At 40.7% G+C, this 14,403-nt stretch overlaps 1 protein-coding gene across 2 annotated transcripts; it reads left to right on the top strand.

Moving 5' to 3' along the window:
• The first annotated feature begins 926 nt into the window (after nt 1-926).
• Nucleotides 927-13,120, top strand: rwdd1 (RWD domain containing 1). 2 transcript variants are annotated; one of them, XM_003215574.4, is made up of 7 exons: nt 933-1,232; nt 4,103-4,168; nt 5,906-6,036; nt 6,939-7,082; nt 9,385-9,517; nt 10,411-10,473; nt 12,305-13,120. In XM_003215574.4, the coding sequence occupies exons 1-7, from the start codon at nt 1,160-1,162 to the stop codon at nt 12,415-12,417; spliced, it is 723 nt and encodes a 240-aa protein (XP_003215622.1). In that variant the 5' UTR covers nt 933-1,159; the 3' UTR covers nt 12,418-13,120. The 2 variants fall into 2 exon arrangements, with proteins under 2 accessions (XP_008118749.1, XP_003215622.1); XM_008120542.3 differs by lacking the exon at nt 4,103-4,168 and having other exon boundaries at nt 927-1,232.
• The last annotated feature ends 1,283 nt before the right edge of the window (nt 13,121-14,403 follow it).

The raw sequence follows: 14,403 nt of genomic DNA, 5'->3' as shown, positions 1-14,403 counted from the left end.
CCAAGCTTTGAAGCTGCAAGGCTATTATATGCTAAAAAGGTGGCCAGTCGCATCATTCACAAGTTGCCTCCAAAAGACAAGAGTTCTGGACCTTCCACAGATATATAAACCCCGCTTGCATAGTTTCCAACAGAATTCACAACCTCTGAGGATGCCTGCCATAGATGTGGGTGAAACGTTAGGACGAATGGTCCTGGAACATGGCCATACAGCCCGAAAAAATCACAGCAAACCAGTGATTCCGGCCATGAAAGCCTTCGACAGCACATTTTAACTCCCATGATTCCATAGCCGTTAAAGCGGTATTAAACCGCATTAATTCCACACTTCAAACCATGCTGGCTGCTAAAAGGCTCCCTAATGGCAAGGTTTCCCGAACTCTGCTCTGCCATGTGTTTTGGACTTCGGCTCCCAGAGTCTTTGCTCATTTATTTATTTTTTATTTCAATTATTTATACCCCGCCCTTCTCACCCGAGGGGACTCAGGGCGGCTTACAAGTGGCAATTGATGCCGTTACACTGATATACAATAAACTAAAATGATTAAAACAGCTAAAACAATCATAAAATAGTCATAAAATACAATATACAAAGTTTAAAACAATGCAAAGTGCTTATGCCATTCATCCACCAGACATTATACAAGAGCCGTAATTCAGACCGAGTCGAAGCCAACACATGCTTATTCTTCAAATGCCTGCGTAAATGTCTTCAAATGCCTCATCGCCCAAAGCAGCTGAGGCTTCTGGGAGTTGAAGTCCAAAGCATCTGATTCTGGAAGATCAGGGTTGGCGAATCACTTCCGCCTTTAAAAGCCACGCCCATATCCTCAAATCGCGACGTCATTTTGCGGGCGGGGAAACAGCAACCTAGGCGAGAGTGTTACAAGGCTCAGACAGCCTCAATCCACTCCCGAGCAATGGATGCTCTCTCCAGGCCGGGGAGTTGCGACTGAGCGCGAGAAAATGGCGGAGGAGGCGGCGACGAGGGGAGTGCGCATGCGCCCAGCGGCCAGGCCTCTCCTTTCCCCTGCGTGGCCTCCGCCTTTGCCGGGGTTTCCTGCTCGGCGCCCTCGTTTCTCGGCTCCGGGGCGCCCCCTGCTGGCGGAGGCGACTGCAGGGCGAGGGCCTTTCATGGCTGGCGGCGGGGGACCACGACCATGACCGATTACGGGGAGGAGCAGCGGAATGAACTCGAGGCCCTGGAGTCCATCTACCCGGACTCCTTCACAGGTACAGGAGGGGCCGCCAAGCACCTGGGCCTGGGCCTGTTCTCTCTCCTGCTTCCCTTTCGACTCTTCCCTTCCGCTTGGGTCCAGAAAAGCTTGCCCCTTCCTTCCCAGCCTGAAGCAGGCCCTCCTGATGCTTTCGGACTACAGCTCCCAGAAGCCCTTGGCAGCGTATCTAGTGGCAAGGGATGCTGGGAGTTGAAGTTCAGCTGTACTTTCTCCGCCTCTCAGACTGCATAGCAGGCATGGGCAAACTTCGGCCTTCCGGGTGTTTTGGACTTCAACTCCCACAATTTCTAATAGCCGGTAGGCCAGAACACTCGGAGGGAGGGCCGAAGTTTGTCCATGCCTGGTGTAGATGCTCTCTTTCTAGAAGTTCAAGGGAGGAGCAAATTTAGCTGTACTTGGCGTTTTCTTTCTCTTCAACATCACTGATATTATTATTATTATTTTATTTATATTTATATACTAGCTTGAGTTCCCTGTGATATCCGGGTTATTTGAGAAAAGGCCAGATCCGTCATTGGTGGGGTTCAGAATGCTATGGGTGCAAGGTGAACTACAACTCCCATGCGGGTGGGTCAGCGCCCCCCCCCCCCCCCCCCAATCCCTCTAGAATGTTCAGTTGGTCACCAGGATTCTGTGTGTGAAGTTTGGTCCAGATCTGTCATCATAGAATCCTAGAGTTGGAACAGACCTTGTGGGCCATCCTGCCCAACCCCCTGCTAAGAAGGAGGAAAATCGCATTCAGAGATGGCCATCCAGCCTCTGCTTACAAGCCTCCAAAGAACAGTCAGTGCTGTTCAGAATGCTCGCTGCATGCAGGGTGAGCTATAGCTCCCACCTGGGTGGATCATCCCCCCCCCCCCCCCACACACACACACAAACCGCTCCAGTACGTTGTGTTGGTCGTCAGGATTCTGTGTGCCCAGGCTCATCATTCATGGGGGTCGCAGTGGTCTCTGTAAGTAAGTGAAGGTACTGCAAATCCCATAATCCATGGTCCACCCTCCTCCAAACTTCAGCAGGACATATAGTGGGTCATGAGGGCTGTGTGTGCCACGTTTGGGCCAGGCCCTTCAGTCATGGGGGTCGCAGTGGTCTCGGAAATGAGTGAGGTACTGCAAATCTCATCATCCATGGCAAGTTTGGTCCAGATGCATTGTTGGTTGGGTTCACAGTGCTGTCTGGATGTAGGCGAACTACAACTTCCATTCTGCTGAGTCAGTCCCCCAAACCTCTCCTGTATGTTTAGTTGCTGCTCAGTTCTGCTCTGTTTGTTAGGCAGGCAGAGTTGAAAAGTGTAGGAAAGGTTTAAAGCAGTGATTCCCAAAGTGGGCACTACTGCTCCCCGGTGAGCGATACAGGGGGGCAGGGCCAGAGGAGGGGCGGGGCCTCTTCCCAAGTGCCGGAGACAGGGCTGAACACCTGAGGCGCCTGTTAGGACACACAGGGGGCGGAGCTAGAGGAGTGGGCGTGGCTTCTTCCCAAGAGCCTGAGACAGGGCTGAGAATCTTCTATACCTCTCCTGAGGCGCATGTTGGGACACAGGGGGCGGAGCTAGGGAAGGGGGCGGGGCCTCCTTCCAAGAGCCTGAGACAGGGCTTAGCCTCTGAGCCCTTTTAAGACTAAAGGGCGGGGCTGGGGTGGGGGCAGGGCCCCAAGAACGAGAGACAGGGCTGAGCCTCTGTATACCTCCCCTGAGGCGCTTGATAGAACACGCGGGCAGGGTAGAGAGGTTCAGCCCCATCAGGCACTCGGGAAGAGGCCCCGTCCCCTCCTCTAGCCCCACCCCCTGTGTCCTGGCAGGCGCCACAGGACAGGGATAGAAGCTCAGCCCTGCCTCAGAGCTCGTAACTCGGATCCATGCCTCACAGCCTCTGAGGATGCCTGCCATAGATGTGGGCGAAACGTCAGGAGAGAATACTTCTGGAACATGGCCACACAGCCCGAAAGACATACAACAAAACTGAGATTAATTATATAGCAGTGTAAATCCAGCCATAGACAATTGGCCCATCCAGCTAAGGGTGCAGCTACATTGTAGAATTAATGCAGTTTGTCACCATTTTAGTTGTCATGACTCAATGCTATGGAATCATGGGAGGTGTTGTTTGGTAGGGCACCAGCACTGTGGCAGAAATAGCAAAAGGTATTGAAAAACTACAACTCCCATTACTCCATAGCATTGAGCCATGACAGTTAGTGGTGTCAAACTGCATGAATTCTGCAGTGTAGATGCACCCCAAGTCTACACCAATGTTCAAGTTCTACTTTGAGATTTTAAGGTCTGTTTTTTAAATTATCTTCAGCATGAAAATCATGTATTCTCCCATTGAGGTATGTTTTTTGATGGCTTCTGGTTATGATTTCTCTCCATGTTATGGAAAATCTGGATGATTTGATAATTTGATCTCCTTGGACTGCCTATGAAGTTAAAGCCAATTTTTAAGCATGAAAAACAAAGAGAAGCAACATTTCTGAACCTGCCAAACTTATGGTTAAATATAATGTTACTGTTTAACTGTTAGTGCAGTTTTAAGTTCTATGTTCTAACTAATTATTTGATGTCAATTTGTTTTGGGATTAGGTGGGTCATTAATGTATTCATGTTTATGCCTGTCTTGAGGCATTGAACGTTTGCCTCTGTGTTTTTTGTTTGTTGGAATCCGCCTGGAATCCCCCTGGGGAAATAGGGCGGAATACAAATAAAGTCTTGTTGTTGTTGTTGTTGTTGTTGTTGTTGTTGTTGTTTGTTGTTACCTGTGTGCTATGATTGTAAAAATGTGCATTTAAATTTGCAACAATATGAAATAAAGGTAGCCTATTTCGAAAAGACCTTGTTTGCTTATTGCTTTTTACCTTCTTCCACAGTATTATCAGAAAATCCTCCAAGCTTCACTATCACTGTGACGTCTGAAGCAGGAGAGAATGATGAAAGTAAGTTATGTCAAATAGAGTTCTCCATTAGAGAACCCTCTCGTTCAGTAAATTCTTCAAAATATGACACAAATTCAAAGGGAGATGGAAGCTATATGGTAAAGTAATCAATATATGAAAGCAGCCATCTAGAGATGTTTAGTTTTCTTCATGGTGGTGTATTTGAAGCTTTTTGCTAGGAAATCCGAGCTTACAATAAGCACTCAGCTGGTTTCGACACGTCACCATTGTGGGGTTTCAGCCACATTTGTCCACTTTGAGCCAGGATTCCCAGACTAAGACTTTCCACCGTCATTTACCCAGCCCCTACCCTAAACTTTAGACCTAGGGTTGCCCTAAGTCTGAAATGACTTGAGGGCACCCAACAACAACAATTCTAATTAACCAGACTATCTTAAAATCATCAGCCAAAAGCAAGCCCACACTTCCCATTGAAATACTGATAAGATTATGTTGGTTAAAATTGTTAATTTTCAATATTGTATTGTTCTTTCAGGTTTTTTTTTACACTACAAATAAAATATGTGTAGTGTAATAATAATAAAATTGTTGTTGTTATTATTAGTTCATTTTTTCCCCAAACTAGTCTGTTCCCCCAACAGTTTAAGAGACTGGGAACCAACCCTCGGCTTAAAAGGCTGGAAGACCCCTGGTTTAGAGTGTTAAAACCTTTATGTAGTAAAGAGCAGGATCTCCCAACTTTGTTCCTTAAACTCTGGGTTCAAAAAGAGACTGAGAGTCATGGCAAAATGGTCTTGTAAACCTGCTGTTTTTCTGACTTTTTCATTTCCCTCCAAATTACATGTTAAGGAGTCAAAGATGTTCAGGATGTTTTTGTTATTAAACTAGGTCCTATTGATTTAGACTCATCCTCACAATATTATTCTCTTAGATGCTTTAAAGACATTGCTTCGATGCCCATTAATGAAGTGATAGTAGTAGCTGAATAAGTTATTTCATTGGCAGTGCATTTGCATGGGTTTTATTATAATATTCTCGCTACCCTGAAAAATGCTCAGAAAACCAAAAAGGATTATTACAATGATCTTGGGGCGGGGCAGGGACAGGACCATTTAATCCATGTGCTCAGAAGCTTTACCAAATAGCTTGGCATGTGACTGGACAGTCCCCAGTGTATCCACATGCCAATAGACATGCTATAACAGTGTTTTCCAACCTTTCATCCTCCAGGTGTTTTGAACTTCAGCGCCCACAATTCCTAACAGCTGGTAAGATGGCTGGAATATCTGAGGGTTGAAGTCCAAAACAACTGAGGACCCAAGGTTGGGACGTGACATCTGCCATGTTGCTTGGTTTCTTTCTTATGTACCTTGCATCTATATCAGAACTGGATTATGTTGGTAGTTTGATGGTTGGTTTGTCATGATGTGTGAACATGGAACTGTGGGTTTTCTGTCACTAGCAATCAATAGTCATGAATCATTTGTTTGATCCTGGCTTATGATTCATCTTTCCTGACAATCCAGAGTAATAGATTCACACAGCAAAATGAACACAGCTTGTGTGGCGAATCTGTGCTTTGTTCAGCCCCTCCTGCTTGCTTTGGGGAGCCGTTGGACAGTGTGCATGAATGCTCTGCATCTAAACAATATGGCAAAACTCTCCTGCCCTGGGACATATGAACCAGGCTGCTTGCATTTTCATTAACGTTAAATGTTACTATTGCAGTTGGAAGTCTGAACCTATCACTGTTAATTTTCCTTTTTTGCATTATAGGTGTCCAGACGACCCTAAAATTCATTTATCCAGGGAACTACCCAGATGAAGCCCCCCTTTATGAACTGCTTTCTCAAGAGAGTCTTGAGGATAGGGATGTTACAGACATACTGAAATTATTGCAGGAGCAGGTGGGTAACATCCAAAATAAATAGACGTACCAGTGTATGTAGAAGTAAGTATATATGTTTTGTTTAACTGAGAAACAGGATTATGTCTCATTTTCTTTCAGAGCTCAAGATGATGGGTTATTTGTATGAAAACGCAAATAAAATACTTGATGTATAAATATTGAAAGAAAAAGAAATTTGGGTATTGTTGCTTCCTCACCTGTATTATTGAACTCAAGGCAAACTCTTGTACAGCTCATATATTATACCTTATTACTTAATTTCAGATTACATGGGTGTGTATTGAAATATCTTCCACTTACCAGCACCCAGTCAACCTCTGACATAATGTTAAGGAGTGATCAATCTTTGCTAAGTGGATAATTTCATTTAGTGCTTTCTGATCAAGACATATGAACATAGGTTTTTTTTCCTTTCATTAAGTCAGCAGTAGCTATGAAACATGCAGAGTGTGTGTGTGTGTGTGTGTGTATAGACCAAGATAATGTCATCCTGTTATGGGAGGCTGCATTCCACCAACGTAGTTGAAAGTGCAAATATGGGGACATCAAGGCTGGTTTCTTGCCATTTGCAAATTCCACCTTTACTGTATTAGTCTTAATCATTACAAGTAGTTGACAGAGAATCATAATATTTCATGGAATGATTTACCCAGGAGTGCCTGCCCTGTTTAGATTTTACAGTAAATAGGTGATGATGACTGTATGAGAGAACTCCGGCCTGCATCCTCCTGAATCTGCCTGTCCCTAGAGAGTTGTAGGGACCTGTTGAACATTGTGGGCATGGACTGCCTACTGTGAAATATTTTTGAAATAAAAATGTAACACAAATATTTTTTTAAAAATCTGTCATATCAATATTAAGCTTTTTAAAAGTGAAAGATATTCCCCTTTGTGTTTCAGGCAGAAGAGAACCTTGGTATGGTGATGATCTTCACACTAGTATCGGCGGTGCAAGAGAAATTAAACGAAATAGTAGATCAGATAAAAACAAGAAGAGAAGAGGAAAAGAAACAGCAGGAGAAAGAAGCAGAGGAGGCAGAAAAGGTGTGAGAAAACTATCAATGTAGAGTTATAAGTATTAGCAAGCTTTTTGGTGGTTAGGTGCAGGCTTTAAACACACTAGTCTTTTGCAAGACAAAGAGAAGAACATGGTAGTTCTTCAATTAGCATGGTAGCAATGGATATTATTTAAAATGGGATGGAGTATAAAATCAAATGAAGCCAAGTTGGGTAATATTACCTAATGATTGGTAGGATTATTTCTTTTCCTTTACCAAAAAACCCCCATCACATGGTAGGTAATTTGCCTTTCATTTTAAGATTCCTTTCAGAAGGCTAAGCTTGGTAGTTTCCAAAGAATATGGACAAATATACGTTGGTATTAATCCATTAAAAGAATATGAACCAAGCAGCAGCCATGAGATAATATATATTATAATATAATATTTGAAGAGGTTGGATGCCCACTGCAGAAAGAGTAAGTTGTTTTGGATCACTGTTCAGTTCTTTGATTCTAGGAAGATCTTTTATTTTGTCTGCACTAGTTACACTGGCCAGCACACATTTTGGTGCTTCAAATGTAAGATCTGTTTTTGGGTATATTTGACCTGTTGATTCCAAAAATGGAACCAGTTTTCCCCCATCAGCTCTAATTTTTGAGATGCAGGACATATGCTATCTACTCCTTTCCTAAAGAAGTTAGAATGGCTTCCTCCCTGCTAGCATTCAGGATCAAGTAAAAACTTTCCTCTGAACACAGGCCTTCCCTGAAGGAGAATAAATGCCAGATCTTTTGGGTGCATTGTTTTTACTAAAATGGACCTCCGGTAATGGACCTGACTACAGCCTAAAGGAATCGATATTAGATGGGATTTTTAATCTATTTTAATCTATTGAATGTTTAGTTGTGTTATTTGTTTGGATGCTAATTGCATCGATGTGATTTTTTATAATTTTTATTAGATATGATTATGTTTATGATGGTGTTGTTTATTTTATTGTATATTATGTTTTTGCTTTTTATGTGTTGTTTGCCACTTTAAGTCCTGATCTGGGAGAAAAGCGGGATAGAAATAAATGAATAATAAAATAATAATAATACCAGTTGCAATCTGTTCGACCACAAAAAATCATGATAACCATATCTCAGAAATGAAAGCTGATGTGGTCTATTCTATGTACTTTTTTGAATCAGCACTCCAAATAAAACCAGGAACAGGCCTAAAAACCAAGACACTAATTAAATGTATTATAATTGGTTTAATGTGCATATTGTAAGAAATTGGTGCGTTCCAGTTGATCACCTCCACTTATAGCCAGTATGCTCAAAGGGAGCCTGTCATACCCAAATCCAGCAGGACCTAGAAATCTTGTTTCTCTTTATTATAGTAAGCTAGAGGGGAAAAACAACAGAAGGGAGAAACAAACAAGTGCACCAACTCCTCCTAGATTTGGGTGAAAGATTAATCAAGCTTGAAGTTTCATGGTTTTTTAGTCACATGAATGGTCTACCAAAGAGCACAAGTGAATGTGCCCATTGTGTCTTATATTTGCCCCTTCTTGGCTTTCAAAATATGTAGTAGGTGTTTCTTCGGATTCCATTTGCTTGCACTTAGCATAGGAGTAGGTCATAAATGAATGCTAACTCTGTGAGATTTTTTAATTTTTGTATCAAGATATCAGCTTGAAGATGTCACATCTGAAGACAAAAGACATCAAAGCCTATATTATTTGTAGTATGATGGGGGCATTGCATGAGTGAAGCCAGGCTGTGGGTTCGAGCTGTTGTAGTGCATGCCAAGATTTCCTTGGACTATGTGAAGCAGGGACAGTTCTGATCAGCGGCTCCCAGCAGCTTGGGCCAGCATAGCTAATACTGAGGAAAGCTGGGTTTTGCAGTTCAGCAACATTTGAAGACCTTCATAAATTCCCATCCCTGATGTAAAATAAATAGGTCTGCAGGCTTTCTCACTGTGAAAGGAGACCTTTGGTTTCTGGGTTTCTGGGGATTTCCCTGTCTTGCTATATTTAATATGTGTGGAGTATAGAACCTGGTCTCATTTTCTGCTTTCTTTTTCCCATTTTAGAGCAGAATCAGTGTGATAGTTTGCACTGTTACCGTTAGGAAATAGAGTTTCCAGCTTGGATGACACTTTCCTTCCAAGAACACTCTTTGGTAGACATCTTTTTTTTTGAAGGAGAAAAATTCATTTTTCACAAACTATTGTTTTCATAGTTGGGAATGATTATATTGATGGCATGATTGGAGTATTAAAAGATCCCATGTCCTTGGTTGAATTGTCATGCATTTGCCATGATCTCTCCTACCCCCATTGTTTTGTTATAGCAAACCTTCCATGGCACTCCGGTCACCATTGAAACCTTTTTAAGCTGGAAAGCAAAATTTGATGCTGAACTTTTAGAAATCAAAAGAAAAAAGATGAAAGAGGAAGAACAGTCTGGGAAAAATAAACTAACAGGTAGGATGTGACACTTACCTTGAGTCTCCTATCTTGCTATGCGAGGGGTCCATAAAGTATGTCTCTCCCCCCCCCCCCCCCCCATGATGTTGGACTGCAATGCCCATCATCCATAACCACCATGGCCAGTTGTTAGCAATGCTGTTAGTTTCAGTTCAGCAGCATCTGGTAGACTTCAAAGTCATATCACAAATGTCGAGGCTTTGTATTTTACATGTTTCCTTTTTTCTAATGCAAAGAGAAACATGACCAGTGATACAGTGATGACAATATTATTCAGAAGCAAGCCATTAGTGACCAATTTTCATATATTGCTTGAGCATGGGCCAGTTATGTATGCATGATCTCGGATGGGCTTGTCTGTTCCTACTCCATTCTGTTTTTGTGTAGTTCTGAAAAGACTGGAAAAATCCAGTACTTTGATCTTTCTAAACTTGTCTGGTTTAAAAGCAGAAGTCAAAGCTTCTGGTCTTATGTGTTTTTGTGGAGGAAGAGGTGCAGAAACATGTAGCTGCAAGGCTTGTATCAGCTCATATACTACACCAAACTTTAGTTTAGCACTATATCTAAATTGGCTAAATCTTCAGAACACACATTTGCAGCCTTAAGCACTGAATGGAAAAGATAAGAATATTATCTTAATTTATAATATTTATATTACCTTAATTTAGTCATTTTGTATAAGGAATACTATTTTACTACATTATATATAATGGGACTAGATCCAAACCTCAGCAAATACCAAGTGCCCATTGCATTGTATATTGCTGTGAATTACATGGGGGAATTTCTGGATAGTCACCTATAGAGCCAAATATAGAGATATATAATTGTAACTGTCTTAATTCTAGTAACTATGTTTGAACCAATTTATTCCTACTTTTCTCTCGCAGGAAAACAGCTGTTTGAAAGAGATCATAATCTTGACACATCTGACATTCAGTTTTTAGAAGACGGTAACATGTTTCATTTATTCCTACTTTCAGTGCTATATATCAGGGTGGCAGAGTGCATTTTTGTAGCCCTCAGGGATAAAAAAAAAGTTGTTTTGCTACAGAATTCACTGAAAGACATTCTGGGAATTTAGAGGATGTTTCCACCTCATTAGGTATCCCTGTGGGGCCCCAGAAATCAAAGATATTTTTTGTATAAACTTTAAAACAATTGCCCTGAAATATACCTTAGAGAGTGTGGAATGCATTTTTTGCCACATTTTGCGTTTCCCTCAGGAAGATTTATGTCCAACAGCCCTTTAAAAAAAAAAACAGCAGGTGAAAATGCCATTTGAGCCCCCAGAGGGTGTTTGAGGACAAAAAAGGGGAAAAAATCTATTTTATTTTGAAGGAGTGACTGCAGTTGGAAAATGTGCCTTCTAAAGTCTTCTCAGGGATTAATGCAGTTCCCATCCCCTGCTATAAATGGTACTTTAAAAAAAAGTCCCAATATGAACTAACTAATTGTTGTTTCCAGTATTTGTTAAAGGAGATGTAACTTAATCTAATACATGCTTAACCTAATACCCGCTTAACAATGGGACTCTGAAGTTGAATGGGAAGATTTGGTACCACAGAAGGCAATGTGTCTCCCTCCCCACATTCCTTCCTCCATGTGATGAACTTCCTGTTGGAAGCAGACTTTTCTAGGAGGAAGGATATGGAGTGACAGTTATGGGTAGAAGATAAATTGATGTGAAATGACTACTGCTCTGAAAGAGCAAATAAAGGCTGTTAGAATTGCAGTCCAGAAGAGGTCACTCTAATACCACTGTAGCATTGGATGACCTACAGTGGGTAAAACATCACCATTCTAGTTTGGTTCAAGTTATGCTCAAATTCAAGAGTCACTTTATGGAAAAGTGAAAAGATATGCAGGCCTTCCCCCCTCTCTGCATCTAGTTTTCATTCCCAAGCAATTTTTTCAACTTCAGTCAATGTTCTGAGCACTCAAAATATGTGGTTGGAAGAGCAATCTCAGCAAAGAAGATCTTCCATCTCCTGTTACTCCACTCAGTCTCTTTATTGGGCTAGCAATACTTTGAACAAAAGCTTTTTAAATGCAGAGCAGAAGTTGAGGAGCTCTATATTGCTTGCCTTTTGTATCTCTGGTCCATCGAGTGATGTCAGTGAAGTGTTTGTTCTCATTTGAATGATCATTAGTTCAGAACATGTTGAGTTTCCTTTATCTGGAATTCTCTTATTCAAAATACTCCAAAATCATCCACATGGTGGACTGAGATAGTGACACCTTTCTTTTCTGACAGTTCAGTGTACACAAACTTAGTTTCACGCATAATATTATTTTTAGAATTGTGTATAAAATTATCTTCAGACTATGTTTGCAATGTATATCTAAAACCTAAATGAATTTCATGTTTAGACTGGGGTCACATCTCCAAGACATTTCATTATGTATATGCAAGTATTCCAAAATAGGGGTCACTTTCGGTCCTAAGTATTTTGGATAAGGGATACTCCACCTGTATAACTATATGGAGCACAGATGGGGAATGTTTGCCCCTCTGGATGTGTTTGGTCAAATGTTCTTGAGCTTTTTTCAGCCTCAGTGGGTGGACCAATGGTCAGGGGTGATACTTTTCAGCAATGTTACAGTACTTTGAATAATTTCTGTCTACATTGTGGATGGTGTCTTCACATCCCTCAATAGGTTTAGGCAGTAGACCGCAGGGTTTTGCTAAAATATGTCAAAAGGCTTCCTGGGCAGGCCATTTGGTAATGGCTTCTTCTTTTATAAAAGTGTCAACTTCCTCTTTTCTTTTTCCTCTGCCAGCTGGAAACAGTGTGGAAGTAGATGAATCCTTGTTCCAGGAAATGGACGACTTAGAATTGGAAGATGAAGAAGACGACCCAGATTACAATCCCGTCCATCTAGACAGTGATTAGACTGAAATTACTGTGCTTCCTATATTTGTCACCAGATTTGAACATTTGTACAGAGAGAAACCATGATATGCTTGGGTTCCCTTTGAAAAATAATGGAAATGTCTCCTTTGGCAGCTTTCATCATCATAGATAATAAAAGGACTTACTAATTGAAATATAATTTGCTTATCTCTCTCTAGCCTTCTTAAGGAAATTAAATCACATTGCAAAGTGTAACATGTTTTGTGAGCAAATTGTAGAGCTCTAGCCTAAGGTTGCTGCTTTGGGTGCAAAACAAAGCAAACAAACCTCATATTTTCTTCAGTCTCCACAAACAGGAAAACCAGTTATTCTAACAAGATGCTGAACCCTGAAGTTCTCAGTTTTAAATTCAATACAGAGTATGTATGGAAGAAATATAAATATGTGAAGCGAGATTGATGAGATTTAAAGACTGACTTGAAAAACTACAAAGTCGAGTGTGACTTCAGGCCAAGAATTTAACAAGATGCCAATGTCTATGGTTGTTGCTGCTGAGTGCAATTTTTGCAAAAGACATTTTGTTGAAATCCAGGAACAGTGAATGGCTGGAGTTTACAGACTTGCCATGTGCATCAATTACATTTTGGTTGGCAAACAAGCAGATGTTCCAAGTTGTTTCCGATCCACAGTGCAGTTCCTTTATTTTCATAGAAAATAAACAGCAATGTTCAGTTATTATAAATATGGCATGTTAGTTCATAGTTTTTTTACCGGTATTTACTCAAGTCTAATGCACACCTCGATTTTCAAAACACTGTAACCTATTTCACTCTTGTCCATAGAAGCTGATTTTCCTGGTTTTTAAGTATGCCATGTGTAGAAAGTGCTATGCCTGCAGAATGACCTGGCCTTTGTTCACCCTGTTAGAGAAACTGTTACTACTGGAAGCAAGTTATTACCATATTTTGCTGCAGACGGGCTTGTTGTAGGAATGTTACCTCCTTGTGGTAAAATCAATGGTTTCATCTGTAATCCGGACTTTTAGTTGACAGTATGACAACACATATATATATTGCATGAAGTCACTATTATATTTGAACGTTTCCTGTGGATTATAGATATCTACTTAAAAACAAAACTGAAAGAATATCTGAAAACAACACTGACACACTATAAAATACACGCATGTAATAATATAACAAATTTCATTAGTACATATTAAATAGTAAAAAGGAAATGACTTTAAAAGGGGGGACACATAGCTTGGCTTTCGGACACTCAGATCATGGTAATATTAGTTCCTTTAATCAATCTTCTCTAATACAAACATTATTGTAATTTTATTTATCTTTAAATTGAAGAAACATAAACATTATACTGATAATATCTACTACTCTCCAAATACTATTATTGATGACTTACTCCAATGACCCCTTAAATATGCAACAAAAGATAAGAGCATAATTTGATGTTTGTGATGTTTCAATGTGCTCCTCATTGCAGTATCCTTAATATTCTTCTGAATGAGCCCCAGGGCTTACCTTGACAGTTTGGTATGTATTCTATTAAATGCAAATGTTCCTTTATAAACCCTCATAAATTGTTGGCAATGCACTTGGAAGATTTCATTGTTAAAATCAATTTCAGCGGAACAGTTGAAATTAATCAAAAGGAAAAGTCTAAAAGGGAATTACTTCTGAGGGACTCAGAATGTAAGCTACCCTGTTTCCCTGAAAATAAGACATCCCCTGAAAATAAGACCTAGTAGAGATTTTGCTGAATTGCTAAATATAAGGCCTCCCCCAAAAATAAGACCTAGCAAAGTTTTAGTTTGAAAGCATATCCGGCACCTGCCAAACAGAACACCAGAGCATGCAGGATTGGTAAATGTACATACCAGTTGTACATGGAAATAATTGTAGTAACAAGAAATTCTTGATAAGATTCACAATTTGTCTGGCTATGTTGGTTTCTGATGACACATAAACAATAAATGTGAATTCTTCAACAATAAATGTTGAAGAA

The sequence above is a fragment of the Anolis carolinensis genome, chromosome 1 (genome assembly GCF_035594765.1).
Source record: "Anolis carolinensis isolate JA03-04 chromosome 1, rAnoCar3.1.pri, whole genome shotgun sequence".
NCBI classification, from domain to species: domain Eukaryota; kingdom Metazoa; phylum Chordata; class Lepidosauria; order Squamata; family Dactyloidae; genus Anolis; species Anolis carolinensis.
Note: the sequence above shows the minus strand (reverse complement) of the source record. Positions and strands in the feature narration are given on the sequence as shown.